This window comes from Mastomys coucha, unplaced genomic scaffold (assembly GCF_008632895.1).
Source record: "Mastomys coucha isolate ucsf_1 unplaced genomic scaffold, UCSF_Mcou_1 pScaffold21, whole genome shotgun sequence".
NCBI lineage: Eukaryota > Metazoa > Chordata > Mammalia > Rodentia > Muridae > Mastomys > Mastomys coucha.
Window position 1 is genome coordinate 137111857 of NW_022196904.1, and position 20300 is coordinate 137132156.

The 20300-nt window shown below is 54.1% G+C and overlaps 2 protein-coding genes across 5 annotated transcripts in view; one reads left to right on the forward strand and one right to left on the reverse strand.

Annotated features, from left to right (window-relative positions):
* The first annotated feature begins 4738 nt into the window (after positions 1-4738).
* On the forward strand, positions 4739-20041 carry Ltbp3 (latent transforming growth factor beta binding protein 3). Of its 3 annotated transcripts, none has more exons than XM_031389364.1 (28): positions 5486-6043; positions 8523-8852; positions 9001-9203; positions 9385-9490; positions 9678-9770; positions 9934-10056; positions 10471-10629; positions 10729-10914; positions 11486-11502; positions 11578-11650; positions 11761-11859; positions 13870-13995; positions 14106-14237; positions 14333-14461; positions 14669-14791; positions 14923-15045; positions 15256-15378; positions 15584-15703; positions 17096-17224; positions 17482-17649; positions 17797-17880; positions 18100-18228; positions 18309-18446; positions 18543-18683; positions 18818-18979; positions 19053-19133; positions 19218-19349; positions 19448-20041. In XM_031389364.1, the coding sequence occupies exons 1-28, from the start codon at positions 5722-5724 to the stop codon at positions 19597-19599; spliced, it is 3903 nt and encodes a 1300-aa protein (XP_031245224.1). In that variant the 5' UTR covers positions 5486-5721; the 3' UTR covers positions 19600-20041. The 3 variants fall into 3 exon arrangements, with proteins under 3 accessions (XP_031245226.1, XP_031245224.1, XP_031245225.1); XM_031389365.1 differs by having other exon boundaries at positions 5690-6043; positions 9052-9203; XM_031389366.1 differs by lacking the exon at positions 18543-18683 and having other exon boundaries at positions 4739-6043.
* Scyl1 (SCY1 like pseudokinase 1) overlaps positions 19916-20300 on the reverse strand; it is a 13210-nt gene continuing 12825 nt past the window's right edge. Inside the window, exon 17 of one of the 2 annotated variants that reach the window (XM_031389368.1) lies at positions 19916-20214. In XM_031389368.1, coding sequence (XP_031245228.1) covers positions 20090-20214 — 125 coding nt within the window. In that variant the 3' untranslated portion in view covers positions 19916-20089. The remainder of the gene's footprint in view (positions 20215-20300) is intronic. The other variant, XM_031389369.1, reaches the window with a different exon arrangement.

Below are 20300 nucleotides of genomic sequence, written 5' to 3' on the forward strand. Positions count from 1 at the left end.
AAAACAAAAGCAAAAAACCAAAAACCTGATGAGCAGTCCCATTCTCTGTTACCCACATATCATCCCAGAACTGAGTCTTTCCTGAGAGTCTAGAAGTTTGGCAGAGACAGAGCCAGTCCTGTTTAATGGTCCAGGTACCACCCAGCTCATTGTAGCTCCAAGATCCAAATAAAAATGCAAGGAACTGCCAGGCAGTGGAGGCAAACACCTTTAATCCCAGCACTTGGTAGGCAGAGGCAGGCAGATTTCTGAGTTTGAGACCAGCCTGGTCTACAGAGTGAGTTCCAGGACAGCCAGGGCTACACAGAGAAACCCTGTCTCAACAAAACAAAAAAGAAAAAAATGCAAGGAACTAACACACACTCTGACTAACAGAGGGTTTTGTAAATATAAACTTGTTGATCCCTGTTGAAAACTAAGGAAGTGCTGGGCGGCGGTGGTGCACACTTTTAACCCCAGCACTCAGGAGATAGAGGCAGATAGGTCTTTGAGCTTGAGCTCAGCCTGGTCTACAGAGTTTCAGGACAGCCAGGGATAAACAGAGAAAACCTGTCTGAAAAGCCTGAAGCCTGGCCCAGAGTGCAGCCAGGATAAGCAGTGCTGCCACCTCCATGCTGTACTCTCTCCTTGGTCTCACCTGTCATGACCTCTCTCCAGCCAGCTCCTTACCTGGCATCAGGAGGCTACACACCAAGGGTTCTAGTCACGTCTCCACCATTGGCAGGAAGTGCCTTGCTCAAAGAGTTGAGCAATCCACGAATTCTCTGAATCTGGATTCCATTCTTTTGTGTCTTGTTGACCCACTCACCTACCTTCAGGACATTTGTGGGGTCTCCAACCTCACCCCTCATTCTAGGAGCATCCATACATAGCTTTATGGGTTAGGCAGGCTGTGGATTGGTCCAGTTTGGTCCCTGCAGCTAACTCACTAGGGAACCTGAGTGGAATTGTTTCACTTCTCAGAGCTTTGGATTCCCCTGTGCAATGTCACCTAATGGATGAAATGACATAACCATGTAAATATTGTAAAGACATATATATATAAATCTACATATATATGTATATATATATATATATATATATATATATGTATGTATGTATGTAGGTTTTTCGAGACAGGGTTTCTCTGTATAGCCCTGGCTGTCCTGTAACTCACTCTGTAGACCAGGCTGGCCTCGAACTCAGAAATCCTCCTGCCTCTGCCTCCCAAGTGCTGGGATTAAAGGCATGCACCACCACTGCCAGCTAACAGATATTCTTATCAATCTTAATGGAATCAATAACAAATAGCAGCACTCCTGATTGTCTACCATTGTTCTGAGATCTGGAGCTAAAATTGTGCCTTCCTGAGAGGTTAGTGAGACAGACAACAAACACGTGAACAGAGCAGAAGAAGGTTTCCAGCCTGGGGTGGAACTCACCCAAAAGTGCTGGCCAGGCCTGGCATGCAAGCCCAGCCCTGTGGAGGTGGAGGTAGGAGAGACACCATCCTCAGCTGCACCTAGAGCTTGAGGCCCAAGATTCTGTCTAAAAAGGGGGGGTAGCTGGGTGGTGGTAGCACACACCTTTAGTCCCAGCACTCAGGAGTCAGATCCGGGCAGATCATGGAGTTCAAGGACAGCCAGAACTACACAAAGAAACTCTATCTCAAAAAATAAGAGAGTGGGGAAAATAGCCCTTGCTTCTCTTGCAGATGACCCAGGTTTGATTCCCAGCACCCGCCCAGCAACCCACAACCATCTGTAGTACCAGGGGTTCAGGAGATCCAATGACCTCCTCTGGCCTCTGAAAGTACCAAGTATGCACATAGTGCACAGACATGCCTGCACACACAACATGCACACATAAAATAAATATACCAAAGTGTAAAGGTCTGTGCCTTTAATCAGAGCACTTGGAAGGCAGAGGCAGGTGGATCTCTGTGAGTTCAAGACCAGCCAGGACTACATAATGAGACTCTGTCTCAAAATAAATAAATTGTATGTTTGGGTTTTTTTTTTGGTTATGTTTTTTTAAAGATTTATTTATTTATTATGTGCAAGTACACGGAGCTGTTTTCAGACACCCCAGAAGAGAGCATCAGATCTCATTACAGATGGTTGTGACCACCATGTGGTTGCTGGTATTTGAACTCAGGACTTAGGCTCCTTTCTGACAAACTACAGGGGCTGTCTGAGGGTTGCCCTCCACACAGCTTCAGTTCCAGGTTTTCTCATAGTCTCCTCAATGGTGATGAGTAAGGTCTTCCCTCTGATATTAGTCTGCAAGTGTGCCAGGAGGGGGGTGTCTTTCCTAGACAGACCCTGCTTCACGAACCAGCCTGAAGGGTACCAGCCACTCCTTGGTGAGGCCCCGAGAGCCTAAGGAGACTACCAGAGATTGCATCTGTGCACGGTCACTGCCAGACGGTCTGAGCTGGTCTCATCGCTCCTTCCTGTCCCTGAGTCCCTGCAGCAGCCCAGGACAAGGGTTGTCTCCACTCCCTCTCACAACAACATGTGCTACTGGTCATATACTCCTTCTAGGACTTTCCTTTGGGCTTTTCCACACCAAGTTCCTGTGTCACTCTGATGCCCCTTCTGGGTCCTTGGGATGACTCTCTGTCCTCCCTGGTGTACAGGAATGGTAACTTACCTGTTTCTTTTCTTTTTTTTTTTTTAAGATTTATTTATTTACTATTATATGTAGGTACACTGTAGCTGTCTTCAGACACACCAGAAGAGAGCATCAGATCTCATTATGGGCATCAGATCATGGTTGTAAGCCACCATGTGGAATTGAACTCAGGACCTTTGGATGAGCAGTCAGTGCTCTTAACCGCTGAGCCATCTCTCCAGCCCAACTTACCTGTTTCTATGGGTCCTTTTCTTTTTCTTTCTTTAAAGATTTATTTATTGTATATGAGTACACTGTAGCTGTATTGATGATTGTGAGCCATCATGTGGTTGCTGGGAATTTGAATTCAGGACCTCTGCTCACTCTGGCTTAAAGATTTATTTATTATTATATGTAAGTGCACTGTAGCTGTCTTCAGACTCACCAGAAGAGGGCATCAGATCTCATTGCGGATAGATATGAGCCACTATGTGGTTGCTGGGATTTGAACTGAGGACCTTTGGAAGAGCAGTGAGTGCTCTTAACCTCTGAGCCATCTCTCCAGCCCTCCATGGGCCCTTTTCTTGAACCAATTAAGTCACCTTTCCCACAGTGTAGCTGCACTCTGCATGCTGAGGAATGAGCCTATGTCCCCAGTCTGCCATGGGCTCAAGTGACTTGATGGGGATTTCCATAGTGATTCCCTCTCCTGTCTTCTTCTCTCCCCCTGCCAGAGAATGAGGCCAAACCCTGGGACCATATCACCTGCTTCTCCTATTGTCTACTTAACAATGGTGCACGCTCTATTTCATAGCCCCAAATCAAGCAGCCACCTCCCTCCCAGAGGTGAGGTAGGCAGCTCCTCATCTGCCCTGATACAGTGCCCGCTGATCCAACATTTCTTACGGTGACTTACATACCCACTCAGACCCCAAACTGCACTGCCCTCTGCCCTTCCCACCCCCTTGCTTGCCTGGCTTTTCCTCTGACTTGGAAAGGACAGAGGTTTTTGGTTTTGTTTATGTTTTACCCACTCTTACCTCTGCATGACTCTTTGCAGTCTTTTTCACCTTTCTCAGCTTCCAAGCATTCCCCTCATTACTTCTTCAGTATGGAAAAGCCTGTTTGAAAGACACTGTCCCGGGACCCCCATAGTCCACCACTGCTTTTGCCCCGTTCACAGTTGGGTGACTAGATCTCATTTCATGGGCAAGAAATCCAATTTTTGGAGAGCTCAGAATTCCAAGCCTGGACTGTGAAACTGTGCTGTGTTCCAAGGTGAGCCACGGCCTACTCTGGGCAGGGGAGGGTCAGGTTTACACCAGTTCAAAGGAAAAAAATGAATGTAAAAAACGTTCAGCACCACTCCTGCCAGGTGGTAAGTATTCAGTGTTACTGTTGCAGCAGCATTACTAGAGCAGGGGGCAGGGGCTCCCCCTCACAAGTCCTCCTATATTCTAGCATTGAGGAATCCTCTAGGGACACAGTGGTCACCCCCTCTCATCATTGCCACAATAGGCTGTAATGAAGAGCGCCTGAGCTACTGAACAATTCAAGCAGAATTCATCAAATGCCCTCCCTCAGTCCCTCCGAATCTACCCAAATAAACTCAGCCTTAACATAAAAACCATTAGCTCTTTGGAAAGGTGTGCCTAAAGCCAAGCCCATCCCCCTCTTCCCATCAGATTAGCACTCCCGTTTCCCTGGGAGAGGGTCTGGCATGATCCAGACTTGGCATGGTTCTAACCCTGGTCACCCCTAGCCCTACTAAGTTCTTTGAGTCGGACCCTGGATCCTGGGGCTTTCTGGCATGTTCTCACAGTACGGCCCAGATCCTGGACACCACAGCCTCCCCTTTCAGACCAGTGAGTGAGTCTAGGTCTTCTCCAGCCTTAGGCAAAATATAAGACCATTCCCCAGCCCCTGTCAACCCTTGCTCCAGGGCCCTGCTGGGCTTCTCCCCAGCCCCCTGAGCACTCAAGTAGCAACTCCCCTTCTCCGGCTGTTAGCCTGGGAAGGGGGCCAGGCCCTGAGCTCAGACCTTGGCGATTCCAGAGTGTCTGAGGCCCCGAGCCAGCGCCGCCAACCAGGCCAGACGAGGGGAAGGGGGGAGGTGGCAGGGTGGGCACCAGGAAGCCCTCTAAGGGTGGTGGGGAGTGTGCATTGGCAGGGAAGCCAGGTTTCTAGCTTTGTTCTTTCTGCTCTTCTTCTGGAGCCTAGAGGCTTCTTGCCGGGACCTCAGTGAACCCTGACCAGAAGGTGCTCTCTCCTGCTTAAATCCTTTCCTTCGAGAGAAGACAGGACTAGGAATAAGGACCCATGACTTCAGGGCTTCGAGAACCCCTACGCGAAAGAAGACCAATGGGCAAAAGTTAACAGACCTCTAGTTCTCCAAGCAAGGCTCATCTGCCTCGGTTTCCCCATTTTGACGGGATGGGAAAGTAGCTGGGCAGGGAGCTGTGCACAGGCCTCTGTACTCCGCCCGGAGGAATCTGGCGGAGTCCCCAGGTGAGGATTCTTCTGGAAAGGACCCAGCTAGGTTCCTGCACGGGGCGGGCACCTGGGGGACTATCCCCACTCCAACCGGCGCCTCCCTGCCGCACATAGTCGCTTCGCCGGGCAGCAGCGAAAGACGCTTGAACCAGAAGGAAAAAGAGAGAGGAGGAAAAAAAAAAATTGTCTCCCTGGCCCAGGGCCAGCGTCCCAGCCCCCCTCGCCGCCGGCGCGCTCCAGCCAGGGAAAACAACTGCTCACTTCTCCCTGCGTCCTCCCCGCGCGCTCCCTGCTTCCCGGCGGCCGCGGGAGAGGAGCCCGGCCAGGGGGAGGCGCGGAGCGGGCTGGCCGCCCGGCCTTCCTCTCCCCTCGCTCCTCCTCTCCGCCTCCACTTGCTCCGGCCTCCTCGCTCCGGCCTCAGTTCGGGGCCTGGCTGGGTTTCTCCCGGCCAGGGAAGTTTCTTCGCTCTACCCTCAGTGCAGCTTCCAGCGCTCTCCCTCGCAACGGGGATCCCGGCCGCTCCTGCTGTCCCCTCCCTGCCCTTGGCTTCTCGCCCCGCTCTGCCCTCTGCTCCCAACACTCGATCCCCTGCTCGGGCTCGACCTCCGATCTCCGAGGGTCCTGCGGCCCCGGATGCCCGGGCCCCGAGGGGCTGCCCGCGGCCTGGCCCCTGCGATGCGCCAGGCCGGGGTATCGGGGCTGCTGGCGCTACTGCTGCTGGCGCTGCTGGGCCCCGGCGGCGGGGCCGAGGGGGGGCCGGCCGGCGAGCGGGGCACAGGCGGGGGCGGGGCGCTTGCCCGCGAACGCTTCAAGGTGGTCTTTGCGCCGGTGATCTGCAAGCGGACCTGTCTGAAGGGCCAGTGTCGGGACAGCTGTCAGCAGGGCTCCAACATGACGCTCATCGGAGAGAACGGCCACAGCACCGACACGCTCACCGGTTCTGGCTTCCGCGTGGGTGAGGGCCAGGGGGCTCTGGCTGGGGACATAGGGAAGGGTAGGCAACAGCACCAAGCAGGAAACAGAGTGGAGCATTGGAGATAAGGGATGGGGAACTGGGATGCAGTGATCGCAGATCTGGGGGCCAGGGGTGTTGGGAGGCTGCAGTCCTTGGAAGACAGAGTGAGGGGCTGTATGGAAGCCTGGACTTTTAAGTATGGAATAAGGGTTGTGGCTTAAGCTGGGGTCCCGGGTGACACAGGCTTCCTGGGAGGTGCTCAGTTTTAAGAAGGAACATACAAGGGGTTGGAGAGATGAGAGCAAGGATAGAAAGTCGCACAGAAGGGGGTAAATATTTCACCCCCAAACAGAAATTTTTAAACTCTTTCAAGTTTGGCCTGGTGGAAGGAGACACCTGTGTTCTCAGAAAGGCAGAGCTAGGGTCAGGACTGGAATGAGGGAGTTAGCTATTGGCAAAATCTGAGGGGGAAAGGCTTTGAGGCCTAAGGCGTAGGATACTAAGTAGTGGAATGGGCCTGACTGGGGGAGCAGGGGTGTTGGGGTCATTTTGGGTTCCCAATCAGCTAGTCTGTTTCCTATATCACTCATAAGTTCCAAACATCTGAAAGACCCTCAGAGCTGCCTCCACCCCATGCCTGAGGGCCTCCTGGTCAATCTAGAGCCCACCCCTTCCTTTAGCATCTCTCTAAAGAGAAGGCCTGGTGCTCAAGACTCCTCCCCTGGGGCCCTGTGGGCTAGGCAGGGGGGAGGTGTCCCAGTGGTAATTACCCTCCTGGACAGGGTAATTAGGCCGTGCCCAGGATGGTACCAGGAAAACAGCCCCTCTCACACATTCTTATGTTCACTCACAGCTCCAGACCCAAGGAGTCCCACTCGTGTGCTTCCCAGTTCTCATGAGGGCTTTGTGCATGTGTGTGTGTGTGTGTGTGTGTGTGTGTGTTTGTGCATGCATGCACGAGTGTGTACACATGCACAAGCTTTGGCATGGCACGATGTGATTACTTCGTGTTTTGTGTGTCTCGGGGGTGTGTGTACAGTCACTGTCTGGGAGTGTTTACACAGTAAGCCTGTAGTATTTGTGTCAGAATGAGTCTGTGTAGGACAGGATGACTGTGCATGTGAGCGTATGCATGCCCAGCCTCTCGGGCCCCCTGCCTGGCCATCCTGTGCAGGCTGCCGTCTCTGTCCATGCTGCCCACATCCCCCAGGCTCAGTGCCCGGGCCACAGTGGGAGGATGTCACTGAGAGGTCACACTCTCACCACGATGGGTGACTCACTGGAAAGCAGGAAGAAGAGGATCCTGCCTCCTCTGGCCCAGGACACACCTCTGTTGCCCTTGAGGCCTGGTCTCCAGAGACTAGACAGGATGGGATAGGCTAGTCTGGGATGCTCTTAACCCACCCTGATGATCAGGAACGAGTTAGGGCTGCCCCTGTTAGTGTCCAGGAAAACAGCACAGCCACCTTTCCTCCCCAGAAAGTGCAGTGACCTTAGAACAGGCAGGCGAGGAGCTGCAGTTGGGACTCGGGGACCTCCTTTGGGACACAGCTCTAGGGACCACCAGGCTTTGCCCTCCAAAATGCCTTTTATAGTGGAAGAGGCAAATATGACTCCAACTCGGGAAAGTGCCAGCCAAGCTGGGCAGAGGGTGGAGAACGCAGAAATCTCCTTTCTGGGAGAGACACTAGGCCCTGAACGGTTAGATCTGGACATGAAGCAACTGGCAAGAACGTGGGAATATAGGAATGGATAACATGCAACCATGAGGGCACTGGCACATTAGTAAGAGGAAGGTTGGTAGGTCCTGGGCCAGCGGTGTGCAGGAGACCAACAGAGGGAGTTGGAGTCAAAGAAGGTTCTGGAACGTGGCCTCAAATGTTCAGACAGGGAGTAGAACAGTAAGATGAGTGAAAGGGTAGGGTTTGAGGCAGGTTATCTCGTCATGCCATGATTGTGGACAGGTGGGCAAAGGCCCTGAGGAGGACCAGAGATAAGGGACACGGCAGAGACTGCAACTGGGATGCTAGAGTCTGTTACATGTAGCTAAACAGTCAAGAATTCCCGGGGAGGGGGATAAGCCCAGGTAGCTAGAGGTCCTGAGTTCTGTCAGTATCCTGGGCCAGATCCTCGCTGGCAGCTGGGTGAGCTGGGATAGGTAGCAAGATGGAGGGAGGAGACGAGGACGAGCTAGGGGAGAAACCTGAGACCTGAACTAAGGCGAGAGCTTTGGTTGTCACTTCTGTACACTGCTCCATACACCGCTCCACACCGGGGTAAGCATCAGTAGAGCGTCCCTCGCTCTAGGGATGAGGCCCGGAGAGACGCGCATGCGCATGGGAAGTTAGTTCTCAGAGAATTAAGGGCTTGTGGCCACGAGTTAGGCCTGGAATTTAGGATTCCACAATCCAGTGAGCCCAGCACGTGGGTGATGATGACCTGAAGAGAAACCAGACCCTGACCCCTGTCTCCTCCCCAGTGGTGTGCCCTCTACCCTGCATGAACGGTGGCCAGTGCTCCTCCCGAAACCAGTGCCTGTGTCCCCCGGATTTCACGGGGCGCTTCTGCCAGGTGCCTGCCGCAGGAACTGGAGCCGGCACTGGGAATTCAGGCCCCGGACTGGCCCGGACCGGAGCCATGTCCACAGGCCCGCTGCCACCCCTTGCCCCAGAAGGAGAGTCTGTGGCTAGCAAACACGCCATTTATGCGGTGCAGGTGATCGCAGACCCTCCCGGGCCGGGGGAGGGTCCTCCTGCACAACACGCAGCCTTCTTGGTGCCCCTGGGGCCAGGACAAATCTCCGCAGAAGGTACTAGGAGACGGGCAACCCGGGGGTGCTTAAATGGGCGGGCAATAAGGGTGGTCGGATCAAGGCGCGGGCCAGGCCCTGGAGGAGCTCAGCGTCGCGACCCTCCAGGAGCGGGACAGCCCTGAGGCCACCGCGCCCCGCCCCCCAGTGCAGGCTCCGCCCCCCGTGGTGAACGTGCGTGTCCATCACCCTCCTGAAGCTTCCGTTCAGGTGCACCGCATTGAGGGGCCGAATGCTGAAGGCCCAGCTTCTTCCCAGCACCTGCTGCCGCATCCCAAGCCCCCGCACCCGAGGCCACCCACCCAAAAACCACTGGGCCGCTGCTTCCAGGACACACTGCCCAAACAGCCTGTGAGTGAAACCACAATTCCAAAAGATCAGTCATTCTATTTCAGGGTCACCTGAGTCACACCATGACCGCACACAATGGAGTGTCACAGGTTGGGGCTTGGAGAAGGAAAGAGGCCTCGGGAGAGAGGCAAGTGGGGGCAGGGCACTCAGTGATGATTCCTCTCCACATCCCTTCCTCTAGTGTGGCAGTAACCCTTTGCCTGGCCTCACCAAGCAGGAAGATTGCTGCGGTAGCATTGGCACTGCCTGGGGACAAAGCAAGTGTCACAAGTGCCCACAGCTTCAGTGTGAGTGCTGGCTCAGTGTGGTATTCCGCCCCCCCCATGAGATGATTCAGCGGTCCTTCTCTGCCCCCCAGTGCAGGCTCCGCCCCCAAATCCTCCCTCTCCTCCCCAGGGCCCTCATTTCTCTCCTGCAGAACCCCAGTGTTCCCCCCCCCATCTTGTTGCTATTGTGTCTGTCCTCTCCCTGCAGATGCAGGGGTGCAGAAGCCGGGACCTGCACGTGGGGAGCTGGGTGCTGACTGCCCTCAGGGGTACAAGAGGCTCAACAGCACCCACTGTCAGGGTATGGTCAGCTGGAGTCTGTGGACTGTAGGGTGGGCCAGTGGTCATGGGTGTGTCCCAAGGTGGGAGAGAAAGGGTCTGAGGAAGGCACAACCCTCAAGTGTGTGGAGTGGCTTGCTGCCACCTTATGGCCCCAGCTATAAGAATCAAACTGCTTATCACAGACATCAACGAATGTGCGATGCCCGGCATGTGTCGCCATGGTGACTGTCTCAACAACCCTGGCTCTTATCGCTGTGTCTGCCCGCCCGGCCATAGCTTGGGTCCCTCACGCACACAGTGCATTGGTGAGACTTGGGGACTGCTGGTCCTGTGAATTCACAAGGCTGGATGGGAGGGGCAGAGCTTCAAGCAGAGTCAAGAGGTCACAAGAGGTCAGAATAGATTAAGGGTTGATAGTAGAAAGGACAAGACCCAGAGCAGACAGAATCAGTGATGAGTCACATGACCTGAGGTCAGAGATCATGGAGGTCAGAGGAAGTCAGGGTCCTGCATATCACTGATATCACTGACTTGGTGAGAAGAACAAATTCAGAGCAACTCTAATCAGGAGTCAGTGGTCACAGAGATTTCAGCAAGTCCCATGAGGTCAGGGCTCCAAATGGATCAAAAAATTGGCAGAACAGAGAAGCAGCGTCTGAAGCAACTGGGCAGAGAGACATGACAGTGCTCAGGTCCTGCCCTCCACTACCACCCTGCAGCCGACAAACCAGAGGAGAAGAGCCTGTGCTTCCGCCTTGTGAGCACTGAACACCAGTGCCAGCACCCTCTGACCACGCGCCTCACCCGCCAGCTCTGCTGCTGTAGTGTGGGTAAAGCCTGGGGTGCCCGGTGCCAGCGCTGCCCGGCTGATGGTACAGGTGAGGCAGAGGCACGTAGTGGATGATGTGGGGATGGGAAGGCGAACAGTGCACCTGTCCGGGAGTTCACTTGCTGTGGCGTCTTCATCCTGACCACAGCAGCCTTCAAGGAGATCTGCCCAGCTGGGAAAGGATACCACATCCTCACCTCCCATCAGACCCTCACCATCCAGGGTGAGAGTGACTTCTCCCTGTTCCTGCACCCCGATGGGCCACCCAAACCCCAGCAGCTTCCTGAAAGCCCCAGCCGAGCACCACCCCTCGAGGACACAGAGGAAGAGAGAGGTCTGGCTTGATCCAGTGACTCCAGATCCACAGATAAGACTCAGGGGCTAACCTTCGAAGGCAGTGGTTCTCAACCTGTGGGTCGGGACCCCTCCGGAGAGTGTCACGTATCAGATATCCTGCCCCTCAGATAGTTACATTAGGACTCATAATAATAACAAAATTACAGCCAATGAAGTAGCAATTAAATAATTTTATGGCTGGGGCCATCACAACCTGAGGAACGGTAGTAAAGGGGTGGCATTGGGAAGGTTGAGAACCACTGCTCTAACATTTAAATCCCTAGCCTGAACCACTGACACGCTCCTCCCCCCGGGCCTTACTCCCTCACCCTCACCTTCTATCTGACTTGAGCTATCTATCACCTCCTAGGCTGATACTGTACAGATCAAGCTTAAGCACTGTGCTCTAAGCAATGGCTACTAAGCAAACATACCCTAATCCCAAGATCTAAGCTCTGACCCTTGACCCAAAGGCATGCCTGTTGAACGCTGAGACCTACCCTACCCCTATACACCTTGATCCTTGACTTCCCATTCTGACATAAATAATATTCCACCATCTCTTTTAGGAGTGACCATGGACCCAGTGAGTATGGGAGCCAAGAGGGGAGGGGTAGGGAGACAGAGGAGCCAAGTGGGGCTTATGTTACTATAACCACAGCCAGTGAGCGAGGAGAGATCGATGCAGCAGAGCCACCCCACTACCACTGCCTCACCAGCCCGGCCTTACCCAGGTAAGCAGTGGGGGCTAAACCACTGGGAACTGTGCGCTTGTGGCAGGTCTGACGGTGAGGAGGACAGGTAGGAGCCTTGCTCTCTGAAAAGACCCCGTTTTTGCCTACAGAGCTGATCTCTCGGCCCTCCCCACCTACCTTCCACCGATTTCTGCCAGATTTACCCCCTTCCCGAAGTGCGGTGGAGATCGCCCCCACTCAGGTCACAGGTAAGGCCTGCCAGCAGGGCTATATCCTGGATAGGCTATGCATCCAGCTTGGTTTTCCTCTTTCCAACACTCCATGAACTAACAGGCTGGCACTTGCCCAGAAGTCCTAGCTGGGGAAGGTCCAAAGAGTAGGAGAGGTGTCACTTTGCTTTCCAGTGGGCCTGTTAGTATGATGGACAGCTCAATCTGAGAGTCTTCATCGTTCAAATTATATTTATTGAGCACCTACTATGTGCCTTCCAAATAAACCCCAACCAAAGCAAACAGGTAAAGCCAGGTGTGGTGGCTCACACCTGTAATCACAATACTCAGGAAGTGAAGGCAGAAGCATTGCCTAGAGTTCAAGGTCAGCCTTGGCTATAGAGTGAGACCCGAAAAATAGGGCAATAATTAAAGTCTAGCACGTCTCATAAATGCTACAAAAAGATAAGTCAGAAAGACAGGAAGTCTGATGATTGTAATAGTAGGTAGCAATGAGAGGTTGTGGTGTGTGTGTGTGTGTAATGTTTAAGAGATTGCTAGACACTCAAGAGAAATGGGGAGGGGAGGGACATGCAGATTCAGAAAAAGAACATTCCAGGGAGGGTAAGTCTGGGCAAAGGTGTAAGAAGTATGAATCATTGGTGGAGGAGGGAGAAACCACAGAGAGGCAGGGGAAAGCCAGCTCTCGGAGCCGCCATAACAGGCTCGGGGTTGATGCCAAAGGCTATGAGAAGGACTTGAGAATTGGAATGATTGCCAACACTGACTGAGAAGTCTCTCTGCCAGGCTCTATGCAAAGAGCTTCACATCAGTTTGCTTTCTCTAATTCTGAAGGGGAAATGCTCGCCTGGTTTTCCAGATGAAAAAAGTCCAGGTTCAAGAGAGGTTTAGCAATTTGTACCAGGTCACAGAGAAGCCAGATGGAGCCTAGGTTGTAGGAACTCCAAAGCCACAGTCATCAACCCTGACTGAAACCCTGAGCCTAGATGAGTTCCTGAGATGCAGGGCTCAGGTGGAAGGTGACTACCCCTGGGGATTGTGGGAATGTGGAGGACAAGAAGCCTAGGAGAGGATCAGGGAAGCCTATGGACAGGTGTACCCGGCAGAAAGCAGCCCTGCAAAGGCCCACTGGTCAGGTGTATTCTGGCAGAGCTGAGTTTAGCATCACCCTGGGCTTCATGGAAGCAGTGGGAACAAAAAGGGGAGAGGAGGAAATGGAGTTTATGAACCAGAGGGTGAGCAGAGCCCTCCATCTGACCATCTGGACACAATCAGGCACAAGTTGGGTTTTTAGGAGCTGACTGGTATCTGTCTTGGGAGGGGAGACAATCGACCACTGGGTGGAAAATGGAGGACCCACGTCCTTGGAGCAAGGAGTATTGAAGTCACTGGGTAGAAGATAGTAATGAACCTGAAACCACGGGGTTTAAACTATTGAGGGGACTGGGAAGAATGTTGTCTCGGAGACTCTTGCAAGAGTATTAAGAACATAGGTCACGGGGCTGGAGAAATGGCTCAGCGTTTAAGAGCACTGATTGCTCTTCTGAAGGTCCTGAGTTCAAATACCAGCAACCACATGGCAGCTCACAACCATCCGTAATGAAATCTGATGCCCTCTTCTGGTGTGTCTGAAGACAGCTACAGTGTACTTACATATAATAAATAAATAAATCTAAAAAAAAACAAAAAACAAAAAACAAAAAACATAGGGCACTTAGCCGTTGTGGTTTGGTTTGAGGTGACAGGGGTCAGGCTCTTAGAATCCTAGGTAGGCATGGAAGTAAGGAAGCTGGCAGGGATAACAAGGACACGTGTTTGGAGACTTTCTGGAACAATGGCATTAGTATTAGTTGAGATAATGTTTAGGAAATCCTAGGATTTAAATACCCATGTGCAGAAGCCAGAGGTCACTGCGTGACTAAGCTCTTCCCGGTCAGTAGGGCTGTCGTGTCAGTATCTGCCTCTGGAGTGTGGCAGAAAAACACATATTCCCTGATCAGCCCTTGACCCGATCCCCCCATGCCACAGAGACCGATGAGTGCCGATTAAACCAGAATATCTGTGGCCATGGACAGTGTGTGCCTGGCCCCTCGGATTACTCCTGCCACTGCAACCCCGGCTACAGGTCACATCCGCAGCACCGCTATTGTGTTGGTGAGCAGGGGCAGAGGGGCGGGGAGTGTGGACAGGGGTTGGCTGGGGAGGAGCGTAGAGTCGGGCTCACGACTTGCCTTTAATGTCTCCTCACCTGCTGATCCTTCCAGACGTGAACGAGTGCGAGGCAGAGCCCTGCGGCCCCGGGAGAGGCATCTGCATGAACACTGGCGGCTCCTACAATTGTCACTGCAATCGAGGCTACCGCCTCCACGTGGGTGCAGGGGGCCGCTCGTGCGTGGGTGAGCGCCACCAGCCCCTGGCTAACCCGGGTATACTGGGTGGGACCAGCTCCTACTTCCCGCTCCACGCCCCATCGCACCCTGTCTTTGCTCAGACCTGAACGAGTGCGCCAAGCCTCACTTGTGTGGTGACGGTGGCTTCTGCATCAACTTCCCTGGTCACTACAAATGCAACTGCTATCCTGGCTACCGGCTCAAGGCCTCCCGCCCACCCGTTTGCGAAGGTGGGTTATCCTCCAGACCAAAGCGGGCATCACAGCCGTCCCTCGATTTAGGTTGGGAGCAAGAGGCCTGCACCCATCTCTGATCCTCTCAGACTCGGGTCCATTTCGCCTGGATTTGTGACGGAGGGAGGCCCTGTCGAGGACTGTGAACACCGGACCAGCTATGTCGTCTCCAGACCTGTTCTCTTCCTTTTCCCTTCCATGCAGACATCGACGAGTGTCGTGACCCTAGCACCTGCCCTGATGGCAAATGTGAAAACAAACCTGGTAGCTTCAAGTGCATCGCTTGCCAGCCTGGCTACCGCAGCCAGGGGGGCGGGGCCTGCCGTGGTGAGGGCGGATCCGGCTCCACGTGGGGGGCGGGCCTCCTGAGAGTAGAGTTCCGCCCCTAGCCCTGGGAGGGGTGCCTCACCCCAGCAGTTTGTAAGTAGGGCACAGTATACTAGTGTTCTCCCCTGCAGATGTCAACGAATGCTCCGAGGGTAGCCCCTGCTCTCCTGGATGGTGTGAGAACCTTCCGGGTTCTTACCGTTGCACGTGTGCCCAGGGATACGAGCCCGCACCGGACGGCCTCAGTTGCATAGGTGAGCTCCAGCATGCAGGCCAGAGACTCTCATTTACGGAAGTTAGAACGGAATCCTTGGTCACCCATGCATAGTTTTTATGTGGGAGCAGAGTGGAAGCCCCCTGGGTCTGAGCTTTGTGCTCCAGACAAATGGGAAGCAGTGGGAAAACAGTAACAAAAGCCGGAGCCCACGGAGCCTGGTCCCCTGACACTTCTCTGTGCCCCACAGATGTGGATGAGTGTGAGGCTGGGAACGTGTGCCACGATGGCATCTGCACGAACACACCAGGCTCCTTCCAGTGCCAGTGCCTCTCTGGCTATCATCTGTCAAGGGACCGGAGCCACTGTGAGGGTGAGGGAATCTTAGAGCCTGGGCGCTAGCCTGTTCCTACCTACCTTAGGATCTCTACTGCCCAGGTTCAGTCCCCATCCAGATCCCAGTTGTGATTTGAGGGTGTGGGAGTGACTCAGGGCTCTCAGAGTAGAAAATTCAGATAATTCTGGGCTGTGTGTATGGGGTCAACCCGTGAAATTCTCAGAACCCTAATCTCCTACAGACATTGATGAATGTGACTTCCCTGCGGCCTGCATCGGGGGTGACTGCATCAATACCAATGGTTCCTACAGATGTCTTTGTCCCCAGGGTCATCGGTTGGTAGGCGGCAGGAAGTGCCAAGGTATGAGGAGTTGGCTGAGGGCTCCTGAAAGTAGTGGCAGGGCAGTGTGATCTACTTGACACTGTAGCTCTTTTGTGTTTATTTGACACACTGTAGCTCTTCTGTATCTATTTGATACAATGTAGCTGTTCTGTGTCTATTTGATACACTGTAGCTTTTCTGTAGTCTTTGTATCCATCCATTCCTCATCAATCCATCTAACTCATTCACCAATAGATTTGTTCTCTAACAAGATTCACCCTGCTGGCTGCAGTGTTTCTGTGTTGCTTATTTTTATTTTTTGTGCTGTGTGTCTGCTTGAATCATGTCTGTGAAGCATATTTATACATCCCTGTGGAGGCCAGAGGAGGGTATTGGAGTTACAGATGGTTGTGAGTGGACCTGTGGGTGCTGGATCATCAGGAAGAGCAGCTACTGTTCACAAGGGCAGAGCCATCTCTCCAGCCCCTTTGCTCAGCTCCTTACAGATATGATAGTCTGACCTATCAACTGACTGTCCTCTGTGTCCATTCACCACCATGTGATACCTGCACACCCCTGTTTGCCAAGTGGTGTACTACGTAATTCAGCAATGAACTGGGGCTCCTAGATTGGAGGGAGACATGAAAATGAGCCTCAGGCTCAGGGTGAGGGTACCCAGAAGTTATAGGGAGGTGACTGTAGAGTTGAGATTTGAAGCATAAGGGGTCTTTCAGCAGGGGATCTGGGAGGGAAGGGGTTTCTCAGTAAGGAACTCTGGGTGGGAAGGGGATTCCTCAGCAGAGACTCTGGGTGGGAAGGGATCCCTCTGAGTGGGAAGGGGTCTCTCTGGGTAGGAAGGGGTCTCTAAGTGGGGGCTCTGGGTGGGAAGGGATCCCTTTGAGTGGGAAGGGGTCTCTTTGGGTAGGAAGGGGTCTCTAAGTGGGGGCTCTGGGTGGGAAGGGTCTCTCCAGATATAGTACTACCCCATGAACAGCAGTTGCAAAGTACTCAGTGTGCCTTTTAGAAGGGTGGGGACAACTCTACCTTAAGCAAAAATTTGGGAGAAGTGAAAGAGTGTGGAGCCAAGTTTGATGACATATATCTGCCATTTCAGCTACACAGGAGGCTGAGGCAGGAGACTAGCAAGCAACAGACCTTCCTTCAAGGAATAGCAAAACTGAAAGGTAGCAGGAGATGAGCAGGAAGGTCTCCAAATGTCAGCTGAGGGTCAGGAGCTCACAGCAGTGTCACAAACCTACCTGCACAGACAGACAGGCCCAAGGGGACTTCTGTTGTATGTACTTTGAAACCAAAGCAGAAACTTAGGTTCTGAGCCTGTGTAAGGCCTTTGGGCACACCCCAGGGGAAGAGGGGCTGGGTCTTTCCACAGCTCAGCTTGCTCTTGCTTCCTGGTCTCCTCACCTCTCCTAGACATAGATGAGTGCAGCCAGGACCCAGGCCTGTGCCTGCCCCACGGGGCCTGCGAGAACCTCCAAGGCTCCTATGTCTGTGTCTGCGATGAGGGTTTCACACTCACCCAGGACCAGCATGGGTGTGAGGGTGAGTACCCTCCCTTCTCTCAGACTGGTAACCCTTGGAACTACAGCTGGCTTGGAGATATGTCCCAGTTCCACCTTTTTGAATTCCTGGAACAGGAAGAAATCCTCTTTGCCTGGGAGACGTGGGTGGAGCTAGACTTCTCACCAGGTGACAAGGAGAGCCAGGGCAGGTGAAGGCCAGAGTGGGTGCAGTTTTGAGGTACAGGAGACAGGGCCAGAACTACTATCTCCATGAACTTGAACTGGCACCCTCTCCAGAGGTGGAACAGCCCCACCACAAGAAGGAGTGCTACCTCAACTTCGATGACACAGTGTTCTGCGACAGTGTACTGGCTACCAACGTCACCCAGCAGGAGTGTTGCTGCTCTCTGGGGGCTGGCTGGGGAGACCACTGTGAAATCTATCCCTGTCCAGTCTACAGCTCAGGTAAGAGGGATACTCCCACCCCTTCTCAGAGATCCGGGAAAACAAAGGGCTTTCCCTCTGGGTGGATGGGAGGGGAAGGAGAGGGCAGATGTGTAGCAAGCAAGTGTGTGCTCAGCCCTGCTCTTCCTGCCCCTTCTCACCCTGCAGCCGAATTTCACAGCCTCTGTCCTGATGGGAAAGGCTACACTCAGGACAACAACATTGTGAACTATGGCATTCCAGCCCACCGTGGTGAGCTCCGACCTGGCACCTCCTTGCTTCTTCCCATTACAGTGTGGTTTATTTTAAGGGTACTGGTTGGGTCTGCCACTGGCTGGGTAAGCTCCATCCCTTACACCAGCTTGGCCCCAATGAACCCCACCCAAAACCCTGCCTTGGGTTCAACTTTCCCAATAAGCCCCGCCCATGAGTTTCAGCCAAGGGGCACTCACGTTTTCCTTGGTCACACAGACATCGACGAATGCATATTGTTTGGGGCAGAGATCTGCAAGGAGGGCAAATGCGTGAACACGCAGCCGGGCTACGAGTGCTACTGCAAGCAGGGTTTCTACTACGATGGCAACCTGCTGGAGTGCGTGGGTGAGCCCAGCTACAAGTGCTTCCTGGGGAAGCGCCTAACCAGGCCTGCTCTTGTCACTAGCCCGGTTTTCTCTCCGCAGACGTGGATGAGTGCTTGGATGAGTCTAACTGCAGGAACGGAGTGTGTGAGAACACACGCGGCGGCTACCGCTGCGCCTGCACGCCGCCGGCAGAGTACAGCCCCGCACAGCGCCAGTGTCTGAGCCCAGAGGAGATGGGTGAGGCCCGGGGAATCAGTGCGGGGGAGCAGAAGGGACCAGAGCCCAGGCTGAATTGTGATTACCACCTCCACCAATCCCCTCGATGTCCCATAGACGTGGATGAGTGCCAGGATCCGGCTGCTTGCCGCCCTGGCCGCTGCGTCAACCTCCCGGGCTCCTACCGCTGCGAGTGTCACCCGCCCTGGGTGCCCGGGCCCTCCGGCCGCGACTGCCAGCTCCCCGAGAGCCAGGCGGGTGAGGGCGACATTCGTCCTGGGCCTACTTTGAGTCCTGTCAGGGTGGAGCTCCCGGGCCACAGCCCGCAGCCGGATGGGACAGCAGTGGGTAGTCCCTGCCTCCCTCCTGTTTATGTGGGTCATGTTCCACAGAGCACGCCCCAGAGAGACGTGAAGTGTGCTGGGGCCAACGAGGAGAGGACGGCATGTGTATGGGGCCCCTGGCGGGACCTGCCCTCACTTTCGATGACTGCTGCTGCCGCCAGGGCCGCGGCTGGGGTACCCAGTGCAGACCGTGCCCGCCACGTGGCACTGGTGAGCTACCCCTGAGGGACTAGAGGTAGGGGCAGGAGTACAGCAGTGTTGCTGACTCTGTACCCACTTCCAGGGTCCCAGTGTCCAACTTCACAGAGTGAGAGCAATTCCTTCTGGGACACAAGCCCCCTGCTACTGGGGAAGTCTCCACGAGGTGAGGACCAAGGGAGCAAGGTGATGGATTAGCAGCTATCAGTGGGAGCCCATGTCGATATCTGTATTCCTCTGGCCTATATAGACGAGGACAGCTCCGAGGAGGATTCAGACGAGTGCCGTTGTGTGAGTGGCCGCTGTGTGCCACGGCCAGGCGGGGCGGTATGCGAGTGTCCTGGGGGTTTTCAGCTGGACTCCTCCCGTGCCCGCTGCGTGGGTGAGCAAGACATTAGGGACAGAAGGGCAGGGTCCGCGGGGGTCAGACCGCACCACAGTGGGACTTCACAAGCCTGTGTCGGTTATGCCACCTTGCAGACATTGATGAGTGCCGAGAACTGAACCAGCGCGGACTGCTGTGCAAGAGCGAGCGGTGCGTGAACACCAGCGGTTCCTTCCGCTGCGTCTGCAAAGCTGGCTTCACGCGCAGCCGCCCTCACGGGGCCTGTGTGCCTCAGCGCCGCCGCTGATACAGCCAGAGCCCACACCTCAGTGATCATCGAGGCTATTTTCCACTGAAAGTGGGGAAAAGTACATCCTTTACTCCTGACCAAAGGAGAGCACGGACCCAAGGATCCTTCGGGCCCACAGATCTCCTTCCCACACCCCAACACCCAAGGGTGCTCCTGTCTGCAGAGCGCTGTCTGCTTTCCTTCCTGAGGATGATTCCTAGAAACTTCGAAGTCAGATCTGCCCCTTTAATTTACTCTTGGCTTTCAAGGCAAATTGATATTCACATCCAAAGCGGGTTGGGATGGCAGCACCAAGACCTACTTACTGCTTGGGTGGGTTAGGCTGAGCTGGAACCCAGGATGTGAAATAGAATTTATTGTGGCTCTGATTATGTACACTAGATGTGCCTGACCTGCTGACCAGGCTCACATGGTTTGTACAATAAATACATCCGTCGGGCCTGCTCTCCAGTGGTTGGAAATACCCAGCGGCTTGGGGGTGGGGTTGTCAGTCCAGCTTCCGGGCTCCCAGCTTCATGGGCCCCTTGGTGGCCTTTTTCTCTGCCCGCTTGGCTTCCATTTCTCTTCTCCTCTCCTCTCGCTTTTTCCGGGCCAGCTCTGCCTTCATCTGTCCTGGAATCAGAAGGAAAGGACGGGTGGGCTGAGCAGTCTCACTCAGCTCTCTGGTCCCACACCTGCCCTAAGCACTCCCCCTGCCC